Source organism: Geotrypetes seraphini, chromosome 5, assembly GCF_902459505.1.
Source record: "Geotrypetes seraphini chromosome 5, aGeoSer1.1, whole genome shotgun sequence".
NCBI classification, from domain to species: domain Eukaryota; kingdom Metazoa; phylum Chordata; class Amphibia; order Gymnophiona; family Dermophiidae; genus Geotrypetes; species Geotrypetes seraphini.
This window is the reverse complement of record NC_047088.1, coordinates 4067685-4092791: the sequence shown is the minus strand read 5'-3', so window position 1 is coordinate 4092791 and position 25107 is coordinate 4067685. Positions and strand designations below refer to the sequence as shown.

The following is a 25107-nucleotide window of genomic DNA, read 5'->3' as shown; positions in this document are numbered from 1 at the left end:
TCTGTTTCTCTTCTTTCCTTCTGTCTCCCTGCCTGCCCTTTTTCTTTCTTTCTCCCTGCCCTCCCCCAAGCCACTGCCACTGCCATTGCCATCGGGGACCAGGACCCAAATGTCACCAATAACAGGCCCCAAGCTCTCCCTGCTTTGGCCAACCAGCATTCCTCTCCTCGACATCAATTCTGCCATCGGGAAGAGGAAGGCTGATCAGCCCAAGATCGTGATCAACCTATTGGGGGAAATGCTGCCGGGTCCTGCCTTCGCGGAAACAGAAAGTAGGCAGGACCCCGCAGGAAGAAGAACAAATGCTTCACTAACCTGTCTCCCGCATTAGCCTTTAGTGAACGCTTGCTTCAGGGCTCTCAACATGTGCGTGCCGGCTTCCCTTTCCCCCCCCCCCCCCGGACATAACTTCCGGTTTCGGAGGGAAGAGAAGAGAAGCCGGCATGCACAAGTTAGAGCCCGGAGCATAAGTTCGCTACGGGCTGAAATCTCCAAGCTGTTTTTTTTAGGGTTTTTTTTAATGTTCAGCAGCGGCAGATGACAGCTGGGCGGACCGCCCAGCTAAAAGGCCCTAGGGAGAACACTGGAGAGGAAGGCTGATCGGCCCGTAGATCAGGACGGCAACACGAGTCTATCACGGAGCCCGGGATGGGCTCCGCGATCGACTCACGTTGCCTTCCTGAGCTACTGGTCGATCGCGATCGACGTATTGGGCACCCCTGTTATAGCATATATGGTACTAGAATTTGAACAAAATGAGAACTTCGAAATACTGGCATGCCAGCTGTTAAACTCATCTTTAAAAGACCCCCTCACTTGCATCCTTTTCTATGTATCGCAAAAATACTGGACCAATGTAAGGGACACATTCTATGACTTTGTATTTAAAAACTCTTTCCACAGCCAACTGTTTACTGCTAGGGGACTTAAATCTCCACCTAGGAAAAAAAAAAAAAAGGAGACATCAAATTGGTCACACAGCTACCATCCTCCTATGTGAACTAGACTATACATGATCCCCATTCACTGCCACGAATGTAAAAGGTAACCACTTAAGACATAGTAGCCACTTCAATTAAAGATCTAGTGTTCCCGCCAGTCTCCTTATCAAATGGAAAGTTTGCCACAGAGGACTTCTACCCCGTCTGGGAATCTTTCAGCCAAATCACAATAAATCGTCTTGCACTAAAACAATTAAAAGCCAAACACCAGAGAAAAATCTGACAAATGGTTCAATATGGAACTACAAACACTGAAGCAACAAGTAAGATGCCTAGAACGTGCATGGAACAAGAATAAAGGGGAGGAAACTAGACAGAGATGTTGAGTAGAGAATGACACGGTGGCGGTTTACCTGCGGCCACCGTGTTTAGCCGCGGGTAACCCGCCAAAATGGGGAACGAAAACTAGCAGTCGCTGCGGGGACGGGGACAAGGCCATTCACCGCCCCGTGGAGTGGTGAATGGTCTTGTCCCCGCAGTGAGGCATGAAGGATCGCGCGGTTCCCGCAGCCCACACCCACCTGGCCACACCCGCCTGCCCAATCGATCCTAGTGTTTAGCCAGCTCTCTCCCTTCTCCTCACCTTAGTTTGTAGGTTTTCTTTTTTGGCGACCCGCACGCTATCAAAGAGCCGCGCACCCGCTGCTGCTCAGTTTCGATCTTCTGCTCTGACGCAACCGGAAACAGGAAGTTGCAGCAGAGCAGAAAATTGAACACTGAGCAGCCGCGCGTGCGCGGCTCTTTGGGGAAGCGTGCAGGTCGCCGAAAAAGAAAGCCTGCAAACTAAGGTGAGGAGAAGGGAGAGAGCTGGCTAAACACTAGGATCGATTGGGCAGGCGGGTGGGGGCTGCGGGGACCGTGCGATCGCTCGTGTTCCCGGCTCAAACTGGAAGGAGGAAGTGAAAGGGAAAAGGATTCTGGGCCAGGGGGATGAAGACGGAAAGAAAAACCCACAGCAGGAAAGAAAGGGAAGGACAGGCAGGTGAGCCAGATGCTAGAAGCAGGGGGGGGGAAGAAAGAGGGAAAAAAGCTAGATGGGGTTGAAAAGAAGAGACACACTGGTATGGAAGAGGAAGATAGGGGAAATCTGGACACAGGAAGGTAACAGAAAGAGGGGAAATTATGTGCATGGGACATAGGGACAGAGACATAAAGGGGACATGCCATGGGGATGGTATATGGACACAGGGGGGGGGGGGGGTAATGGCAGATACATAGGGGAGATATTAGAAATGGGGAAAATAGGAGCACAGAAGCGAGATGGTTTGTGGGGATGGGACAGGGACCAAGCTCGCAGGCTCCAGTGGCTTGCACAAATTACATTGTAACGTGCCACAAAATAAGAGGGAGGAAGGTAGATAGATAGAAAGGCCACGCGAGAGGAGCTGTAGGGTGGTAGAAAGGAACAGATGGTAAAGGAGGGAGGGAAGGGTGGTGGTGGAAAGGAATAGGACAGACATTGAAGGAGGGTGGAGAGGAACAGACCCTGAAGGGAAATGTGGAAGACAGAATGGGAAGAAGACAGATGCCAGACTATGGGGGAGCGGAGGAAAGAAGATGGGTGCTAGACCAATTGGGGGTGGTGGTGAAGGGAGAGGTGCAGTAACAGCAAATGGAAGACACAGAGAGAAGACACACAGTGGATGGAAGGAATTGAATGAGAAGATGTGGAAAGCAGAAACCAGACAACAAAGGTAGAAAAAAAAATTATATTTATTTATTTATTTTTTGCTTTAGGATAAAATAGTATATTAGTTGTGTTGATAAAAATTTATAAACAAAGCCCTGCCAGCTGAACATATCTTTCTCTAGTTCAGCAGCAGGAACTTTGATTTATAAGAAAGGAATAAGCTAAATATTACAGTACTAAGGCTTATATGGATGCAGCGGGGACGGTGACGGGGCGGTGAATGGGATGGCAGTGGCGGCGATGGGGCGGTGAAAGGGATGACGGTGACGGGGCGGTGCAGGGAACGGCGGTGACGGGGCGGTGCAGAGGATGGTGGGCCGGGGACAGATTTTTTTCCCCGTGTCATTCTCTAATGTTGAGAGAAAGCACGTAAATATAAACTCAAACTGAAAGAGAAATGTAAGGACTACTACTCCAATCTGATAAGCCAGAACGGACTTGACACCAAAGAGTTATTTAGACTAGTCACTAACCTGACAGATATTGCTCTTCTTACATACTCTACCCATCAGTTTGCTCACGCCCATTACTTTCAGCAAAAAAATCATGGTTACATCAAGCCAGAAAATATAACGGAAAACACAGTGTGCCAACATGACATGGAGTTCATTCAATGAACCAAATTGGACACAATTTCTACAACTACACCTAATCATCCATTGACACCAGCCCCCCCCCCCCTGTACTGATGTCTAAGGCCTCATCCAAGTTTCTAGCTTATCTCTACACAAGGCTAGTAGAGACACTAAATAAAGGGGAGTTTCCCCAAAGAAATAGGCCACATCATCAGACCTATCCTGAAAGACATGAAGAAACCATCCATTCACATTGATAACTACAGACCCATTGCCCTAACTCCCCTCTTCATAAAACTAATGGAAGGACTAGTTCAATCCCAACTAATGAACCACTAGAACAGTTTCACCTACTCCATGACTTCCAATCAGGCTTTAGACCATCATTCAGCACAGAAATTGTAATCGCCTCCCTCTTGAATGACATGTATGACATACTGAGTAAAGGTCTAAATAGACCTCAGCAGTACATTGAGGAGCAAGTTAGGGAGCTCGAGAGATTCATCGAGGAGGCCTGCAGGATGGTGGAGGTACAGGAATCGGCAGATAGGGGACAGAATCCACCAGACACTGGGGGAGAAGGACCTTACAACAGATCCGAGCAAACAGACCAGAATCCTGAGGGAGAAGTCCGGAACCCTGAGGGAGAAGTATCAAACCACACCAAGAATACAGTCTTGGGACCAAAGAGGAAGCTAAAAAAGGGGAAAGCCGTGCAAACAGAGGAGGCAAAGACACACCAGAACCTTGAGGACAAAGGATCGAACCACACCAAAGATACAGACTTGAGGCCGGAGAGGAGGCTTAAAAAGAAGAAAGCCGAGCGAACAGTGGAGGCAAAGACTCACCGGAACCCTGAGGGAGAAGTATCAAACCACAACAAAGATACAGATTGAGACCGAAGATGAAGCTGAAATAGAGGAAATCTGCAATCGTGGTAGGAGACTCAATCATGAGAGAAGTGGACAGTCACATAGCAGGAGGGAGAGAGGACCGGCTAGTGACATGTCTCCCAGGGGCAAGAACGAAGGACATCGCCGACAGAATCGAGAGGTTCCTGGAAGGAGCTGAGACAGCAGAGACAGCAGTGATAATCCACATTGGAACAAACGATGTCAACAGGTGAAATTACAGTAGACCTACACTAACTAAGCATTTCAAGATCCTGGGAAGAAAACTGAAGCTGAGGACGCGGAAGATAGCTTTCTCAGAGATCTTGCCAGTACCGAGGGCAGATGTAAAGAGGCAGACCGAGCTACAAGCAATAAACACATGGCTGAGGAGATGGTGCGAAGAAGAAGGTTTCCACTTTGTGAGGAACTGGACTACTTTTTGGGGAAAAAACAAGCTCTACAGGAGGGACGGACTGCACCTGGGCACGGCAGGAACGAGACTGCTGGCAAATAACATCAAGAAAGAAATAGACAATGCTTTAAACTAAGAAGAAGGGGAAAGCCGACAGTCGACCTGGCGACGACGCATCAGAAAAGAGTATCAAATGAAGATACTCAGTGGGAAAAATGCGGGAAAAAATTAAAAAACGAACTACAGGAGTCCAAGAAACAAGTGAAACTAGAGAACAATAAGAGAAAACAGCAGGAGCTAGAGGGACATGTGGAAATGAGGAAGCAGGCTGAGGATGAAGAAGACGCACCTCAGGAAGAGAAAAGACAGAACGGAACTCAGGGGCTGGCAGCCAGTGAAGGGAAAGGCAAGAGAAACAAACCACAAAGAAAAAACAGCAGGGAAAGGGAAAAAAACCAGGGACTTAAATTGCTTATACGCCAACGCAAGGAGGACCAAAATGGGAGAACTGGAAGTCATGGCCAAAAAAAGAGGACCTAGACACAATTGGAATCACGGAAACATGGTGGACTGAGGACAATAAATGGGACGTAGTACTACCAGGGTACAAAGTATATAGGAGAGACAGGATTTACAAGAAGGATGGAGGAATAGCACTATATATAAAGGACTCCATTCACTCGGCCAGGATGGATATGGCAGCAAGGGCGGAAGGATTAGAATCACTATGGGTTAAATTGCCAGGAAGAAATGGAGCTGACATAAAATTGGGACTGTACTACCGCCCACCTGGACAACCAGAAGCAAACGACCACGACCTGGAAGCAGAATTGAGGCGGGAATGCAAAAGCGGGAGTGTGATGGTGATGGGGGACTTCAACTACCCTGGGATAGACTGGAGTATTGGAAACTCCAACTGCACAAGGGAAACAGAATTTCTAGAGACTGTGAGGGACTGCTTCATGGAACAGCTGGTCAAGGAACCAACACGAGGAGATACCACTCTCGACCTAATCCTCAACGGACTAGGGGACCCGCAAAGAAAGTGGAAGTAGTAGGGCCACTAGGAAATAGCGATCACAACATGATCCAGTACAAATTAGAGGTAGGAACATCAAAAGTGAAGAGAACCTCAGCAACAACGCTCAACTTTAGAAAAGGAACTACGGTGCTATAAGAAAAATGGTGAGAAAGAAACTCAGAAACAGCTCAAGGAAGATGGAGACCGTAGAGAAAGCCTGGTCCCTACTTATGGACACGATGCAAAAAGCACAAAACCTGTACATCACCAGGTTTAGGAAAGGATGCAAAAAAAAAAAAAAAACCCGGTGTGGATGACCAATGAAGTGAAGAAAGCGATAGGTGTCAAGAAAATATCATTCCGAAAATGGAAAAAGGACCAAACTGAGGATAACCGGAAGGAACACAAAAAACACCAAAAAGAATGTCACATAGTGGTTAGGAAAGCAAAAAGAGAATACGAAGAGAGGCTGGCTGGGGAAGCGAGAAACTTCAAAACATTCTTCAGATACGTGAAAGGGAAGCAACCGGCGAGGGAGAAGTGGGACCGTTGGATGATGGAGACAGAAAGGGAGTGATAAAGGAGGAAAAAGAGGTAGCTGATAGGTTAAACACGTTCTTCTCGTCGGTCTTCACGAGCGAAGACACATCCAATATATCAGAACCCGAGGAGATCATAAGTGGGGATCAAGATGAAAAACTAGAACAAATAGAGGTATGCCGTGAGGATGTCCTCAGACAGATAGATAGATTGAAAAGCGACAAATCACCGGGCCCGGATGGAATCCACCCAAGGGTACTAAAAGAACTAAGAAACGAAATAGCGGAAACACTCCGACAAATTTATAATTTATCCTTGAAAACTGGGGAGATCCCAGAGGACTGAAAAATAGCAAATGTCACACCTATCTTTAAGAAGGGATCGAGGGGTGACCCGGGGAACTACAGGCCGGTAAGCTTAACCTCGGTTCCGGATAAGATAATGGAAGCACTGATAAAGGACAGCATCTGTGAACACATAGAAAAGAATGAACAACTGAAAGCGAGCCAGCATGGCTTCTGCAAGGGAAGGTCGTGCCTAACTAACTTACTGCACTTCTTTGAAAGGATAAACAGCCAGATGGACAAAGGGGAACCTATAGACATCATTTACCTCGACTTCCAAAAAACCTTCGACAAGGTACCCCATGAGCGGCTACTTAGGAAGCTGTGGAACCACGGGGTGAGAGGGGATGTATACCGATGGATTAAACAATGGTTGGCAGAAAGAAAGCAAAGGGTTGGCGTAAAAGGCCAATACTCGGACTAGCAGTGGGTCACAAGTGGTGTTCCGCAGGGGTTGGTGCTGTGACCGTTGCTGTTCAATATATTTATAAACGACCTGGAAACGAGGACGAACTGTGAAGTTATCAAATTTGCAGATGACACCAAACTCTGCATCAGGGTTAGAACCACGGAAGAATGTGAAGACCTGCAAAGGGACCTAAAGAAACTGGAAGAGTGGGCAAAAAAGTGGCAAATGCGCTTCAATATAGAGAAATGCAAGGTCATGCATATAGGGAAAAAGAACCCGATGTTCAGCTACACAATGGGGGGATCATTGCTAGGGGAAAGCAACCTTGAGAAAGACTTGGGTGTGCTGGTGGATACAACAATGAAATCAACACAGTGTGCGGCAGCCTCAAAGAAAGCAAACAAAATGTTGGGTATCATTAAGAAGGGTATCACGACCAGGACAAAGGAAGTCATCATGCCACTGTATCGTGCAATGGTGCAACCGCATCTGGAGTACTGTGTCCAGTATTGGTCGCCGTACCTCAAGAAGGACATGGCGATGCTTGAGAGGGTCCAGAGAAGAGCGGCGAAAATGGTAAGAGGCATGGAAAACTTTTCATACGCTGACAGGTTAGAAAAGCTAGGGCTTTTCTCCCTGGAAAAGCGGAGACTTAGAGGAGACATGATAGAAACTTTCAAAATTATGAAAGGCATAGAGAAGGTAGACAGGGACTGATTCTTCAGACTGTGGGGAACCACAAGTACAAGGGGGCATTCGGAGAAACTGAAAGGGGACAAGTTTAGAACCAATGCCAGGAAGTTCTTCACTGAGAGGGTGGTGTACACATGGAACACGCTCCCGGAGGTTGTGATGGGGCAGAGTATGCTACAGGGATTCAAAGAAGGATTGGATAAATTCTTAAAGGATAGGGGAATTGAGGGGTACAGATACAAGTAGAAATAGGTTAGGAAGAGTACAGATAGAAGAAAAAGGGGATTATAGGGCTAAGTCAAGGAACAGGTCATAGACCTGAAGGGCCGCCGCGGGTGCGGGCTGCTGGACGCGATGGACCTCTGGTCTGACCCAGTGGAGGCAACTTCTTATGTTCTTAACTTACTGCTGCTTTGCTTAGACTCTTTGCATTATCAGGAAATGTCCCCCGTTTGTTCCAATGCTTCTTAAAATGTTGCAGCTACCAAGTACAGTCTAGAGAGACCCTATCTGACAAATGGACCAGCAAATGTGGTGTTCCTCAAGGCTCCCATCTAACACCCCTTTTCTTCAATGTCTGTCTAACTATATATCCTGGGAGCTCATCTAAAAAGCTTAAATGTTACCCACTATAGCTATGCTGACAACATTACAGTACTATTGTCCTTCCTGCAGATGCTTATCACTCGCAGAGATTCAAAGAATAGACTCGGTCATATCCACCAAAGAAGGGTGGATGTCATGCTTCAAGTTAAAACTAAGCACAAAGAATTCTTTCAAGCACTTCTATCAACTGCACCTTGGACGCCCTGAGAGGAAGTACTTTTCCTATCACCCCTGGGAGTTCACCTTGACAGCTCAAGTGGAGGAGAGTAAACAGTGGAGTGCTGCAGGGACCAGTGCTTTTTAACTTATTTATAAATGATCTGGAACTTGGAACGATAAGTGAGGTGATTAAATTTGCAGATGACACTAAACTGTTCAAAGTTGTTAAAACACTTGCCGATTGTGAAAAATTGCAGGCAGACCTTAGGAAATTGGAAGACTGGGCGTCCAAGTGGCAGATGAAATTTAATGTGGACAAATGCAAAATGATGCATATTGGGAAGAATAACCTGAATCACAGTTACCGGATGCTAGGGTCCACCTTGGGGGTTAGTGCCCAAGAAAAGGATCTGGATATCATTGTAGACAATACAATGAAACTTTCCGCCCAACGTGCAGCAGAGGCCAAAAAAGCAAACAGAATGCTGGGAATTATTATAAAAGGGATGGTCAGCAAGACTAAGAATGTCATAATGCTCCACGGTGCAACCTCATATGGAGTATTGTCTCCTTATCTCAGGAAAGATATAGTGGCACTAGAAAAGGTTCAAAGAAGAACACCAAGATGATAAATGGGATGGAACTCCTCTCGTATAAGGAAAGACTAAAATGGTTAGGGCTCTTAAGCTTGGAAAAGAAACAGCTGAGGGGAGATAGGATTGAAGTCTACAAAATCCTGAGTGGAGTAGAACGGGTATAAGTGGATCGATTTTTCACTCCGTCAAAAATTACAAAGACTAGGGGGACACATGATGAAGTTACATGGAAATACTTTTAAAACCAATAGGAGGAAATTTATTTTCACTCAGATAATAGTTAAGCCATGGAACACATTGCCAGAGGATGTGGTAAGAGTGGATAGCGTCGCTGGTTTTAAGAAAGATTTGGACAAGTTCCTGGAGGAAAAGTTCATAGTCTGTTATTGAGAAAGACATGGGGGAAGCCACTGCTTGCCCTGGATCGGTACACCTGGATTGGCCACTGTGAGAACGGGCTACTGGGCTTGATGGACCATTGGTCTGACCCAGTAAGGCTAGTCTTATGTTCTTAAGTCGTACACAAAGGCTTCAGCATGCTTTGGAAACTAAGATCCATAAGAAAATTCTTTGAACTTATACCTTTCCAATTACTAGTGTTAATCTTCATACATTTTTAGCTCATCTTCTATTATCATTATTTTTTTGATTTTGCATTTTCTGCAGTTGACGTATGATGTCGTCACGTATTTTCTTTATACACTGGTAGTTCCCATGGCGTCTTTTCAATTCTGCAGTCTGTGTTTCTCTGAGCAGTATTTTTGGCAGGAGAATTTTTATTGCCTTTGTTTCACGGTAAGCATTCTTTCCTTTTAACTTCTAATTTTTAATTCTCTGGATTTTTCTGCTGTTGATCTGGTATATTTTACTATGGTCAAATTGCGCTATTTTAGATTTCTACCAGTGTTTTTTTGTTAATTTTCACAGCAAGTTGTTTAACTGTTCAACATTATAGATTAGACCATCAAGTTTCCCTCCACTAATCCAAAGGGCATTTTAATGTTTTAAAGCCCTAGCCTCCCTTCCCTCATCGGGTAGCCAAGCAGCTTCTAAGTTTTATGTTTACCCGCTTGTATTTTAATGTGTTAGTTATTCCTTTTCGCCCTGCTGGGTATGCAGCGGCTTCTGAATTTTCTACTTTCCATTTTTGATCATCAACATTTTTATATTCATCAGTTTTTATGAGCACTTTTTACGTTAACCCGATGGCCGGTATAATGTTTTGTTTTTTGTCTTTACCCCGCCGAGCAGGCAAGCAGCTTCCGAACTTCTACTTCTCCATGCACACTGTTTCTTCATTTTTTAGTACTTTGATTCTTTTTATTGTATAATTTGGCCCTCTTTTACTAAGGTGCACTAACCGATTAGCGCGTGCTAATAGTCTATGGACTTGTTAGCGTGCGCTAATTCGATTAGTGCACCTTAGTAAAAGAGGGGGTTTGTGTCCTCATACCCAATCTTGTTTAAAGTTCTTTTGCTCTTTTTGTCTCATTTTGCACTTTAACCTTTGCAGCGCCGAATGGCTCGGGTAATGCCGAGAGAGTGGGGAGAAGACGCTGAAGGGAAATGGGGAAGAGAGCGTGGGGAGAAGATGCTGATTTATAAAATGACAATTGTACAGAATATTGCTTCTTTTTATACTTTAATATAAAGTTCAGTATAAAACTATTTGAGGCTTGTGTGGATGGGATCAGATGGTTTGCAGGGACGGGGACCAAGCTCGCGGGGACGGGGCAGAGACAGAGACAAATTTTTTCCCTGTGTCATTCTCTATCATGGATTTCCTTTGCAGTTTTCTTCTGCAGGAATAGGAACTTCATGACGGCTTGGAGTTCCACACTTGAAAATTTCACACTTTTCATTGACATAGTTCAATCAATGATCTGAAACAATGTCAAAACAAAGTACTACAATTCTGCAAACTGGCTCTTTGCAAAATAAAATAACATTCTTTAGCTATAGTGGCAAAATAACGCTCAGAACTTAGGAAGTTGGTTGGGCTGAAAACTTTAGAATTTGCTTGTAAGCTGAAAACAAACTTTCAAAGAGAATGACTCAAGATCACAGTAAGGGATCACTACTCACTGTGCATGTCTTAAATACTGCATCATTTGTGGATAGCAAGCCTCTCCTAAAACAGTCAAAGCTAAAAAAAATAGAACCATAAGAGTAATAGTACAACATACTTGTTAATAAATTGCTCTAGGCCCTGCCGTCGTTCTTCTATGAATGTATCCTCAAATATCCCCTCATCCCCTCGGAATGGGAGCTGTCGCTTCAGGGCCTTTCCAGGCAGGGGTGGCACTACAATCTGCAGAGAGCACAATACAGATCATCTCCAAGAAGCACCAGCCTGTCCTTGAGAAGGGTCACTAAGAGATACAGGCAGGATTCCTCTCCAGGCAGAGTATCTACTAGTGCTGTCCGATTTAGGAAAAAATATTTAGATTTGATTCAGCCTATTGAATCGATTTTCCTGCCCAACTGGGTGGGGTTTTTTTCCTTCCAAACATCCTGGTGGGTTTATTTTATAGCCTCTTCACCCACTCCACCCCATTTGCTCACTTCTACCCACACTGATGCTGTGGTGTAAAAAAGAAAAAAAAAAGACTTCCTCTCTCTGTTAAATCCTAGCTCACATTCGCGGTCTAATACCAGCTCTGGCAGGATACACATTTCAAATCTGACACATTGTAATAACAAAACAGAAAATAAAATTATTTTTTCTACCTTTTGTCGTCTGGTCATTATTCAAATCATGTTTGTCCCAGGCTCTGCGACAAAAGTCTTCTGATAACTCGCTTGCCAGGGTCTCTTGCCCATTTTGTCATTTTCTTCTTTCTCCTTGGTAACCTTCCATCTTCCTTCCCTGTCCTCCCCTTCCATTTCCCTTCCCTCCCCGGAGGTCTGGCATCTTTCCTTTTATTCGTCTCTATTCCTGTAGCTGCTGCGATGGACCCCACCATCCCCAGATCCACCATCTCGCCTTTTCTCAACTACCCTTTCATCCAGCATCTCTCCCTCCTTCCCCACCACCCCAGGGTCCACCAGTTCTCCCTCTTTTCAACTTTCCTCCTATTCAGTATCTCTATCCCCCCTCTCTACACCATCCCTTGGGTCCAACTTCTCTCCCTTTCTGTTCCTTCCCTCCCTAAATCCCATTGTTCACCATCTCTCTCCCTCTCCTCTGTTTTTAGATCCATTATTTCTTCCATCCATCCCCCATCTTCCCTCTCCCTCCATGATCTCCCCAAGTCAATCTCTCCCCCTCCACCATGATCTCCCCCAAGTTCATCTCTCCTCTTCGTGATCTCACCCAAGTCCATATCTTCCCCCTCCACCATGATCTCCCCCAAGTCCATCTCTTCCCCCTCCACCATCCATCTTCTCCCCTCCAGTCCACCAACTCCCCCACGTCCATCTTCCCCCTCCACCAAGTTCATCTCTCCCATCCATCTTCTCCCTATCTCTCCTTCTCCAGTCTACCAACTCCTCCATCTACCTTTATTTTGATGTTACAACATGTTGCCGGGGGCAGTAGTAATTTAGCGATCCACAGAATTCTCCTGCAGCCATTCCTTGTGTCTTCTCTCCATTGCGGCTAGCCCTCATTGAAAACTTCCTGTTTATGCTTGGGCAGCTGAATGAAGACGCCTGGAGTAGCGGCAGAGTAGTGAATCGCAATAGCTACCACTGCTTTGGCCCGGGAGAGGAGAAATACTTCCAGCTGGGAAGGAGCCAGCCAACCAATTAAAAACACCTTTCTGCCACCGATCTGCATGCAGAGGTCCGCTTGGTGTTCCCTTTGCCAAAGTACTTGCTTCTGATTTAACTCCGGATTCCAGCTGCAGAGGGAAAGCCCGAACGGGTCTCTAGCAAGTGGGGCAACGAAACGGTGAGTTCGGTTTAAAAATAAGTTGATTCAAATCGATTCACCCAAAGTGAATCTGTGAATCGATTTGAATCGCAAATCGGGCAGCACTAGTATCTACCCACCCATCCTGCAAACTCTTTTTCCATGCAAGTGTTCTACCAAGATAAAGCATGCACCCTGGCTCCAAGCAAGAAACATTTGTCCCATGAAGGGAAAAACGAGTCCATGGGCTGAAAAGAGTTCTGCTATAGAAAAGGCATCCGCAGACTCAACACTGAGCACAGAGATCCTCACATTCTCATAGCACCAAGACAGAAGGAGAAAGCCAGGAGGTATAAAGCACTTACTCACCTTACTATCTCGCTCCAGTTCATTCTTCAACCACTCAAAATCACTATATCGCCTCCGTACACACGAGTCTTTCAACTTGAAAATGGGAAGGTTTGTCTGCAGAAAAGACAATTGTGTTTATTAGTACAGTACTTTGTCCTGCTATAGTTGAACTACATCACTCTCCCCACTCACCAACTGAGGTTTTCAGACTTTATTATTCCCAACCACATCCGTCTCTTCTGATGGCCAACATGCAAATCCATCTCATACATATTAATTCTGGATATCCTGAAAACCTGACCTGCCTGTGGCTCTCGAGGACCGGAATTGACTACCCCTGCTTTAACCTGTAAAATATTAAAATAAAAAATGAATTAAACTTATGTTCATATGACTTGTTCTAATTAGAAGATTATGGTCAGAGACATGGAGGAAAAAGGGGAATGAGTTCCCCCAAAAACCTCACCACCCAATCATTGCTTTACCTTCAGGTGAACATTAAATTACTATTGTGCAAAGCATAAAAAAAATAGACATGAACTTATCTTGTTAAATAATGTTTTTTGGCCTCAAACATTATTTAACAAAGAACATTATTTAACAAGATAATTTCATGTCTATTTTTTTTTATACTTTACACAATAGTAATTTAATGTTCACCTGAAGGTAAAGCAATGATTGGGTGGTGAGGTTTTTGGGGGAACTCATTCCCCTTTTTCCTCCATGTCTGAGCAAAACCTTCTAATTAGAACATGTCTACCTTCTCACATGTTGATAACGACCCCAGACTACAGAACATTTAGAAAAGAAATAAAAACCATACTATTTCAAAAAACCCCGATACCCAACAATTGAAACCAACCTAATGCCATCTCTACTCTCTAAAACAACCTAACGCCACAAGAGCCACCTCATCTCTTCGAACCAACCTATCTATTCTATAATTCCTCTGGAAATGGCCAGAAAGATCCTTTATGTAATCCGCCTTGAACCACAAGGTAACGGCGGAATAGAAATTACTAATGTAATGTAATATTAAATGTGGCTCTTTTCCATTCTTCACAAAATCTCCTATAGCACGTTCATTAATAGAAACATAGAAACATGATGGCAGTAAAGGTCAAATGGCCCATCCAGTCTGCTCATCCACAGTAACCATTATCTCTTCCTCTCTAAGAGATCCCACATGCCTGTCCCAGGTTTTCTTGAATTCAGACACAGTCTCTGTCTCTACCACCTCTACCGGGAGACTGTTCCACATATCTACCACCCTTTCTGTAAAAAAACGGGAGACTGTTCCACATATCTACCACCCTTTCTGTAAAAAAGTATTTCCTTAGATTACTCCGGAGCCTATCACCCCTTAACTTAATCCTATGCTCTCTCATTCCAGAGTTTTCCTTCATTTGAAAAAGACTCGCTTCCTGTACATTAACGCCATGGAGATATTTAGACATCATATCCCCACTCTCCCATCTTTCCTCCAGAGTATACATATTAAGGTCTCTAAGTCTGTCACTATATGATTTATGACAAAGGCCACTAACCAATTTTGTAGCAGACCCATGGACTGACTCCATCCTCTTTATATCTTTTTGAAAGTGTGGCCTCAAGAATTATACACAATATTCTAAATGAGGTCTCGCCAGAGTCTTACACCTCCTTTATCCTTCTGGCCATACCTGTCCCTATGCACTCTAGCATCCTTCTAGCTTTTGCCGTCACCTTCTCAACCTGTTTGGACACCTTAGGATCATCACATACAATCACACCCAAGTCCCGTTCTTGCATTTCAGCTGCCAAATTTTAGACTATTTTTCAAGCTTCGACAGGTCATTAGAATATAAGAATAGCCTTACTGGGTCAGACCAATAGTTCATCAAGCCCAGTAGCCTGTTCTCATTGTGGCCAATCCAGGTCTTTAGTACCTGGCCAAAACTGAAGGAGTAGCAATATTCCACGCTACCGATACAGGGCAAGCAATTGCTTACCCCATGTCTTTCTCTAAAACAGACTATGGACTTTTTCTCCAGGAACTTGTCCAAACCAGCTATGCTATCTGCTCTTACCACAACCTCTGGCAATGCGTTCCAGAGCTTAACTATTCTCAGAATGAAAAAATTTCCTCCAATTGGTTTTAAAAGTATTTCCCTGTAACTTCATTGAGTGTCCCCTAGTCTTTGTAATTTTTGACGGAGTGAAAAATCAATCCACTTGTACCCATTCTACTTCAATCATATCTCCCCTCAGCCATCTCTTTTCCAAGCTGAAGAGCTCTAACCATTTTAGTCTTTCCTCATATGAGAGGAGTTCCATCCCGGTCACTCTTCTTTGAACCTTTTCTAGTGCCACTATGTCTTTCTTCAGATAAGGAGACCAGGATTGAACGCAATACTCTACTTTATTGCAGATTTTGGCATCAGCAGTATTGATTATAAAAATGGTAAAAAGATTAGATCCAAGAGCAGAACCTTCAGGTACACCACAGAGTGATCTCCATTGAGCACTACCCTCTTGTCGCCTTCCACTCAACTAGTTCTTGACCCAGCCTTGTCTTTCCTGCACCTGCTTACAGTTCTCAGTCTGTTTAAATTGCTCCAAGCTGATTCTTGGATGCATGTCAGCCCTTGAGGGCTTCTTGCTCTCGCGAATCTTTGGCTTTTCACAAAAATGTAATGCTCTCCTCCCCCCTATACTCAACCACCAATCCCAATGTGTTATCCCTTCCTTTATTAAGCTCTTGTAAACCGTGCCGAGCTCTATAATCATGGAGAGGATGCGGTATATAAACTTAAGGTTTAGTTTCGTTTTTATTTTATTTGTTTAGTTCTTTTTAGGAAAAAGAAAATAAACAAACCCTCCCTCCAAAAACCCCCCCACATATTTGTTATTGTCCCCCTTTCATGGATTCGGCCCGGCAGGGCCTGTTCGACCACCTTGGCCTCGGATTTTGATTTAGGCATATAGCCTGTTCCAAAAAAGAGCGCACACTAGGACAAGTCCAAAAAAACATGGATCAAAGAAGCAGTCTTCAGACAGCATTTTAGACACAAAGCAATGGGCAAGAAATCCATATGGTGAAGTTGAGACACTCTATAAAGTCATGTACACTCTATAAAGAAATCAATACTTACAACCCAATGTTCTAAGGAGATACCCAAATCCTGTTCCCAGCTATGTTTCATCAAAGAAAAATCTCTTGGCAGCCTTCGGGAAACCAAAGCCTTTTGAAGTCCTGCGATCGATAAATGATCAGGGGATAAAGCGTCAAGTGAAAGGCTATGGCAGCTGAATCCAAAGAGGAACAATAATGCTCAAGTTGGTGAAAGGCAAAACATTATATGAGACTTAAAGAACATTATTACCTCTTTTCCTCTTATGCTACCCAAGCATCCATTTTGGCCTCCTTAAGATCAGATATCATTCAAGTCCTACTGTTCTTTCAAGTACAAGTATTTCATCCTATATACTGTACACGACAATTCACAACCAAAAGGACATACTCAAATTACAGTAGACTCTCGGGTAGTCGCCCTCCCCCACGGGCAGAAAAGGGCCATCGGCCCAACAAGTCTGCCCACTCGAATACCGTATTTTCACGCATATAACGCGCACCCGTGTAAAACGCGCACACGGGTATAGCGCACGGGAAAATGAAATTTATGTAAATAATTTAACATATAATGCGCACACACGTATACCACGCATGCTGCTCATTGAATTAAAACCTCCTCCTGCCTTGCCGTCTCGACTCTCCTCTTGCCGCTCTGCCCCGAATCGCCGCCCTGCTCCTGCCTTGCCGTCCCGATTCTCCTCTTGCCGCTCTGCCCCAAATCGCCGCCCTGCTCCTGCCTTGCCGTCCCGACTCTCCTCTCGCCGCTCTGCCCCGAATCGCTGCCCTGCTCCCAGCTCTGTAAGCATGCGCAGACCATCTACAGACAAAGATGGTCTGAGCATGCTTGCGCTCAGTTTTCTGCGCCGGGTTGTCAGCGCGCCTTTGTTGCGGCACGCTTTTGATCACCGTGGCCCCCCTCATCTCATTCTATTGTCTAGCTGGCCTTGTAATTTGCCCAGTGACCCATTGAATAGTATTTTGCCTATACAACAGCATCTCAGCCATTGGGTAAGCCTATAAAAGATCATTAATGCTGCATGTAGAGCCCACATTTTAATTTGATCTCTTCAGATTGGTATTCTGCATTTATCTAGTAGAGTTTATCAATTAAATTTACCGCCATAATGCCAGGAATGAGACAAAAGTCATATACAGCAGACTTTAAGCTTAAAGTCGTTGCGAAAGCTGATGAAATAGGTAATCGGGCCGCAGCGAGAGAGTTCGATGTTGGAGAAACATCGGTGCGTGAATGGAGAAAAGATAAGAAGGAACTGGAGAAATGCAATCCGCGAAAACGGGCACATCGTGGGGCCAAACCAAAATGGCCTCAGCTGGAGGATGACTTGAAGCAGTAGATTCTAGGGAGAAGGGAGCAAAATCAATCAGTCTCTACCGTTGCAATTCAGATGAAGGCAAAACTACTTGCCAATGGAAGAGGAATATCCGACTTCAAAGCTGGCTTCACATGGATCTCGAAATTTATGAAAAGGAACGGACTATCGGTTCGAATGAGAACAACTGTTGGCCAGCGACTTCCGGATGACTGGCAGCAAAAATTGATCGATTTCCGTGACTTTGTCGCCAAAGAAATATCTAAACTTGTCATCACTGCAAAGGACGTCATCAACATGGATGAAATTCCAATGGCATTCGACATTCCAGCGACAAGAACCGTAGCCCCCACAGGTACTAAATCTGTTGCCATCACCATAAATGGGCATGAAAGAACGTGTTTTACAGTAGTTCTTGGTTGATCAGCTAGCGGGGTTAAGTTAAAGCCCATGCTCATTTTCAAAAGGGTCACTATGCCCCGTGAAAAACTGCCCACCAGTGTGGTTGTGCACTGCAACAAGAAGGGATGGATGGACTGCAAGGTAATGAGATTGTGGGTAGATAAATGCTTTAGGGCAAGACAGGGTGGATTTTTTTCAAAAAAATCCTTGTTAATTTTTGATGCCATGGCTGCCCACAAAGAAAAAAATGTTCAGGCCTATATTAATTCTACTGGTGCCCACATCGCTGTGATACCTGGAAGCCTGACGTGTAAGGCTGCAGCCACTTGACATTGCAGTGAATCATCCATTCAAGACTTTTGTTAGAGAGGAGTGGGAGGAGTGGATGCAGAGCGGCACGCACGAGTACACACCCACGGGGTGGCTGAAGCGGGCAACTTTCACAGAAGTCTGCAAGTGGGTGGCTTCAGCATGGGATAAAATAACACCAGATACTATTCGAAACGGATTTAGAAAAGCGGGCATTGTTTATGAAACCAATGACACTACTACCGGTAACCATGCAGCGGAAGGAGGCAACAACACGGATATCAGTGATGATGATGATGACGATATCACTTCGGAAATAAACGAGGATCATCTTCAGGCCGTGCTAACTTTATTTAATGACAATTCGGATTTTGATGGATTCAACGATTCAGATGACTGTGGTGATGATGATGACTGAATAAACCAGTAAACTTTGTTTATTTACAACTTTACCGTAATTATGGTAACTGTATTTAGATTATTTTGTCCTCGATACTTCGTTTGATCTAGATTACCGGTAAATGTTATAGTTTATAAGAATGAACATGTGATTTCTGTTCTTGTTGCTGAATTCATACTCACTAACTCTAGATTAAAAGTTATACGGTAGTTTATAAGAATGAACAGTTTTTTTCTTTTGACGTTTTTGGTTGGAGGGTGTGTGAATGGTGTGTGAGTTCTCCTATGTCTGGTTGAGGTGGATTGAATTATTTAGCTGAAGAAATTACGGTAGTTACCCCCCCCCCCCCCATATTATGGTAATTCTCTTCCATTTTTGTTCCCATTATAAAAAACACTGATAAGTTCCCAGAAAAAAATACATTAAAATAAGAAGTGAAAACAAAGGCCCCTACAGATGAAAACATAAGAATAGCCTAACTGGGTCAGTCCAATGGTCCATCATGCCCAGTAGCCCATTCTCATGGTAGTCTATCCAGGTCACTAGTACCTGGTCAAAACCCAAAGAATAGCAACATTCCATGCTACCCATCCAGGGCAAGCAGACGCTTCCCCCATGTCTTAATAACAGACTATGGACTTTTCCTCCAGGAATTTGTCCAAACCTTTTTAAAACCAGCAACGCTATCTGCTTTTACCATAACTTAGATCTTTCCTTCCAAACAGAGACCTTGCTAGATGTCAAATACAGAAAGAACACGGTAACTTCACAAGGACTTAGCTGTGCAGGAAATGTGAATCTCCTCATACACCCACCATATAGTGCAAAAATGTGCAAAGGTCTGGTTTTTTCTTTCGATCACTACGTAGCCTAATGCCACACAAGCAGCGCTGTTACAAACATATTTTGAAGGTCAATGATAAGGTTAACAAAGTTTGCTTCCTTGGACAATAAGGAGATACTGACAAACCACTAGAAGAGATCCCAAAACAACTACCCAGGCACAACACTCAAAGACCCACTCAGTGTGTGAACCAGTTGAGTGGAGTGGACTAACTGGGGGGTGGGAATGGGCCCGGAGTTTGCTCAGCAGAATTTCCCAGACCACCTCTTCCTCTCAACACATTGACACGCTGGTGGGTTTATTTTATAGCTTTTTCACCCCCTTTGGCTTCTCCTAACCACACTGGCCCCCCCCACTCCCTGAAGTCCTGTCCCCCCTTAAAGGTCTGCCTGTCCCCCCCCTGAAGTCCTGTCCCCCCTTAAAGGTCTGCATGTCCCCTCTTGAAGTCCTGTCCCCCCTTAAAGGTCTGCCTGTCCCCCCTTGAAGTCCTGTCCCCCCTTAAAGATCTGCCTGTCCCCCCCCTGAAGTCCTGTCCCCCCCTTAAAGGTCTGCCTGTCCCCCCTTGAAGGCCCGCCCCACCCTGAAGGACCGGTGGCCCCCCCCACCCTGAAGGATCGCTCGCACCCCCACCCCGATGTCTGATTCATCCCCCAGCCCCCCCGCACCGTTTGCGGTGGAGAAGCAGCGCAGCGGGACCGCGGCAGAGGAAGCAGTGCAGGGCTCAGAGAAGGGGCGGGACCGCGGCAGAGGAAGCAGCGCAGGGCTCACTGGCATCACGAACCCACGGTAGGCTGCTTCTCCACCGCAAACGGTGCGGAGGGGGGCTGGGGGATGAATCGGACGTCTGGTGGGGGGGGTGCGAGCGGTCCTTCAGGGTGGGGCATCAGGCTTTCAGGGCTGGGGGATGAATCGGACGTCGGGGGGGGGGAACCAGCAATGTAAAAAACAAATTGTAAAACGCGCTCACTCATATAACGCGCATGGTTATGCTCGGTTTGTAAAATCGTGTATAGCGCGCGCGTTATATGCGGGAAAATACAGTAAGCCTCCCCCTAAACACTCCCTCAAACTGACCCCACATGTTTGTCCCATTTTTTCTTAAAATCGAGCACGTTGTTGACCTCAACTACCTGAAGTGGTAGATCACTCCAATGATCAACCACCCTTTCGGTGAAGAAATACTTCCTGATGTCACCATGAAATCTCCCACCCTTGATTTTTAATGGATGCCCTCTTGTAGTCGTAGGTCCTGTGAGGAAAAAGATGTCTTCTTCTACCTCAATACGGCCAGTAACATATTTGAACGTCTCTATCATGTCACCCCTCTCTCTGCGTTCCTCGAGAGTGTATAGCTGCAACTTACCTAGGCGTTCTTCATATGGGAGATCCTCAAGTCCTGAAATAGTGTTGAATTAATCTACATCATTTTGGCAGTCTTTCACAGCAATGCACAGGAAACAGTATAACCAGGAAAAAAGAGACAATGTTCCTGTCCAGGTCTGAGACGCATATAACTGCTGAACAGACTTGGAAACAGCCAAGGTTATTTAATAATCTTTATTCCCTAGCTTCCCTATTGTTTACCCTTTATGTTTTCTTTACTTTAAAATTGTAGTTCTCCACACTTTCCTATCGTTTCACGTTTGTGATGTATTGTTTAGTCCAGGGCTGCCCAAGTCCGGTCCTCGAGATCTACTGGCAGGCCAGGTTTTCAGGATATCCACAATGAATATGCATGAGAGATTTGCCTGCAATGCCTTCTTGGTATGCAAAACTCTCTCTCATGCATATTCATTGTGGATATCCTGAAAACCTGGCCTGCCAGTAGATTTCGAGGACCGGACTTGGGCAGCCCTGGTTTAGTCTGTACTTATTTGTTCATTGTTTTCTCCTTTTTTAAATAGAAATTGTAAAACGCTTAGAAATCTTGATTTACATTTTATCAAAATTTTAATAAACTTTAATCTTGGTTAAGTTTTGTCCAAAGAAAAGCAAGTAATTGGTAAGGGGTCAGCTCCAAAATCTGTATGAGAGGAAACCTAGTTTAGTCTCTTTATATTTGATATACCATCTTCATTGATACAGATCACAGTGGTTTATATCTACAGGATTTGTAGAAGCTGTAAGGGACTGCTTCATGGAGCAACTGGTCAGGGAACCGACGCGAGGGAGGGCTACTCTTGACTTCATCCTGAACGGATTAGGGGGGCCTGCAAGAGGGGTAGAAGTGGGAGGACCACTAGGCAACAGTGACCACAACACGATCAGATTCACATTAGAAAGGGGGACACCCATAGTAAGGAGGACCGCAACAACTGCGCTCAACTTCAAGAAAGGGAACTATGTTGCTATGAGGGAAATGGTGGGGAGGAAGCTCAGAAACATCTTTAGGATGGAGACTGTGGAAAGCACCTGGACCCTATTCAGGGACACCCTGCAGGAAGCACAAAGAATGTACGTCCCCAGTTTCAGGAAAGGCTGCAAGAATAAGCGGTCAAAGGACCCGGTTTGGATCTCAACAGAAGTAAAGAGGGCAATAAATGATAAAAAAGTATCCTTCCGGAGATGGAAAAAGGACCCAACGGAGGAAAATCACCAGGCGCACAGGAAATGCCAAAAAGAATGCCACCGAGAGGTTAGAAAAGCAAAAGGGAAATACGAAGAGGGGCTGGCCAGGGAGGCGAAAAACTTCAAGGCATTCTTCAGTTACGTAAAGGGGAAACGACCAGCGAGAGAGGAGGTGGGGCCGTTGGACGATGGGGATAGGAAGGGAGTGATTAAGGAGGATAAAGAGGTAGCTGAGAGGTTGAACACATTCTTCTCGTCGGTTTTCACGAGAGAAGACACATCTAATATACCGGACTCAGAGGAGCTCATGAGTGGGGAACAGGCTGAAAAATTGGAGCACATAGAGGTAAGTAAGGAGGATGTCCTCAAACAGATAGACGGGTTAAAATGCGGCAAATCACCAGGTCCGGACGGGATCCACCCAAGGGTTCTAAAGGAGCTAAGACAAGAAATAGCGGGCACAATCCAGCATGTTTGTAACCTATCCTTGAAAACTGGAGAGGTACCAGAGGACTGGAAATTGGCGAATGTCACACCTATCTTCAAGAAGGGATCGAGGGGTGACCCCGGGAACTACAGGCCGGTGAGCCTGACTTCAATTATAGGGAAGATGGTAGAAGCTATGATAAAGGACGGCATTTGCGAGCACATTGAGAGAAATGGCCTACTGAGAACAAGCCAGCACGGATTCTGTAAGGGAAGGTCGTGCTTAACGAACCTTCTGTACTTCTTTGAGGGAATAAGCAGTCGGGTGGACAATGGGGAACCCATAGACATCATTTACCTCGATTTTCAAAAGGCTTTCGACAAGGTGCCACATGAAAGGCTGCTTAGGAAACTGTGGAACCACGGGGTGGGAGGGGATGTGCACAGATGGATCGAGCACTGGTTGTCGGGTAGACTGCAGAGGGTCGGAGTAAAGGGCCAATATTCTGACTGGCGGGGAGTCACGAGCGGTGTGCCACAGGGATCGGTGCTGGGGCCGTTACTCTTCAACATATTTATCAATGACCTGGAAAAGGAAGCAAAGTGCGAGGTTATAAAATTTGCAGACGATACCAAACTGTGCGGCAGAGTTAGCTCCAGGGAGGAGTGTGAGGACCTGCAAAGGGACCTAGACAAGCTGGAAGACTGGGCAAACAAATGGCAAATGCGCTTTAACGTGGAAAAATGCAAGGTCATGCATATAGGGAAAAAGAACCCGTTGTTCAACTACAAATTGGGAGGGGCATTGTTGGGAGAAAGCAATCTTGAGAGAGACTTGGGTGTGCTGGTGGATCCATCACTGAAGCCATCTGCACAGTGCGCAGCGGCCTCAAAAAAAGCCAACAGGATGCTGGGCATCATAAAGAGGGGCATAACAACTAGGACGCGGGAAGTCATCATGCCACTGTATCGAGCGTCCGCATCTGGAATACTGCGTTCAATATTGGTCGCCGTACCTCAAGAAAGACATGGCGGTACTTGAGAGAGTCCAAAGGAGAGCAACGAAACTGGTAAGAGGGCTGGAACACTGCCGATATGCTGAGAGGTTGGATAGGCTGGGGCTCTTCTCTCTGGAAAAAAGGAGGCTCAGGGGTGATATGATAGAGACCTTCAAGATCATGAGGGGCATAGAGAGGGTGGATAGGGACAGATTCTTCAGGCTGAAGGGGACAACAGGTACGAGGGGGCATTCGGAGAAACTGAAGGGAGATAGGTTCAAAACGAATGCAAGAAAGTTTTTTTTCACCCAGAGGGTCGTGGACACTTGGAATGCGCTACCGGAGGAAGTGATTAGGCAGAGTACGGTACAGGGATTCAAACAGAGACTGGACGGATTCCTGAAGGATAAAAGGATCGTGGGATACTGAGAAAGCTAACCAGAAAATAAATATAGAATCCCAACCAGGTCGTGCATGTGCAAGACCGGAGGGCTAGGACTTTGATGGGAAGATAGGACTCAATAGGAAACCAAGGTGGCATGGGGGCCCCTTCTGGTGATTTAGACAGGTCATGACCTGTTTGGGCCGCCGCGGGAGCGGACTGCTGGGCAGGATGGACCTGTGGTCTGACCCGGCGGAGGCACTGCTTATGTTCTTATGTTCTTATATAAAATATGGACTAAGAGGTAAAATAAAAAAGGACTACATTATTACTGATAGCAAAATTAACATCCATTCAGAAGAGAGAATGTGGGAAAGGGAAAAAAGGGAGATGGAAAGCAGGTAATCAACTTGCTCTACACCCCCTATTCAAACCTTCAAAGGCCAAAGAGAACAGGTAAGTCCTGAGGGATACCTTAAAGTGCAGAACAGAACTGTCCTCAGTGATCTATAAGGGACTAGTATTCCAAAGGAACAGTGCCAAAAATACAAACAGATTGTTTCATGGATTCAATTGGACAATAACTGGCAGAGGAAGAAAGTAGCGATTGCCAAGAAATCTTAGGAGATGAGGAGGAACATAAGGAATAATCAGAGAAACCAGGAAGCTTGGCACACCTTTGTGAAAACTTCCGGATGCCAACAGTAAAACCTTAAACAACATCCTGAAGGAAACCAGTGTAAATGGATTAACAATAGGCAAACAAGATCAAATTGCAGGTATTTTGCAATGTTTAAAGATGTTTCAGCTGTGACAGCAAAGAATACTACCAGAAGATAAACTATGAGTGATGATCTGACAGGCTAAAGGAAGTACATAAGAAAAGCCTTAATGAGTCAGACCAATGATCGCCGTACCTCAAAAAGGACATGGCGATACTTGAGGGAGTCCAGATAAGAGCAACTAAATTAGTAAGAGGTATGGAAAACTTTTCGTACGCTGACAGGTTGGAAAAGCTGGGTCTATTCTCCCTGGAAAAGCGGAGACTTAGAGGAGACATGATAGAAACTTTCAAAATCCTGAAAGGCATAGAGAAGGTAGACAGGGACAGATTCTTTAGACTGTGGGGAACCACAAGTACAAGGGGGCATTCGGAGAAATTGAAAGGGGACAGGTTTAGAACAAA

At 45.2% G+C, this 25107-nt stretch overlaps 1 protein-coding gene across 2 annotated transcripts in view; it reads right to left on the bottom strand.

Annotated features, from left to right (window-relative positions):
• Positions 1-25107, bottom strand: part of SNX12 (sorting nexin 12) — a 60226-nt gene that overhangs the window by 18040 nt on the left and 17079 nt on the right. For both annotated transcript variants that reach the window (XM_033946146.1, XM_033946145.1), the window contains exons 2-3: positions 13165-13260; positions 11126-11250 (exon numbers count right to left, since the gene is read on the bottom strand). In XM_033946146.1, coding sequence (XP_033802037.1) covers positions 11126-11250; positions 13165-13260 — 221 coding nt within the window. The remainder of the gene's footprint in view (positions 1-11125; positions 11251-13164; positions 13261-25107) is intronic.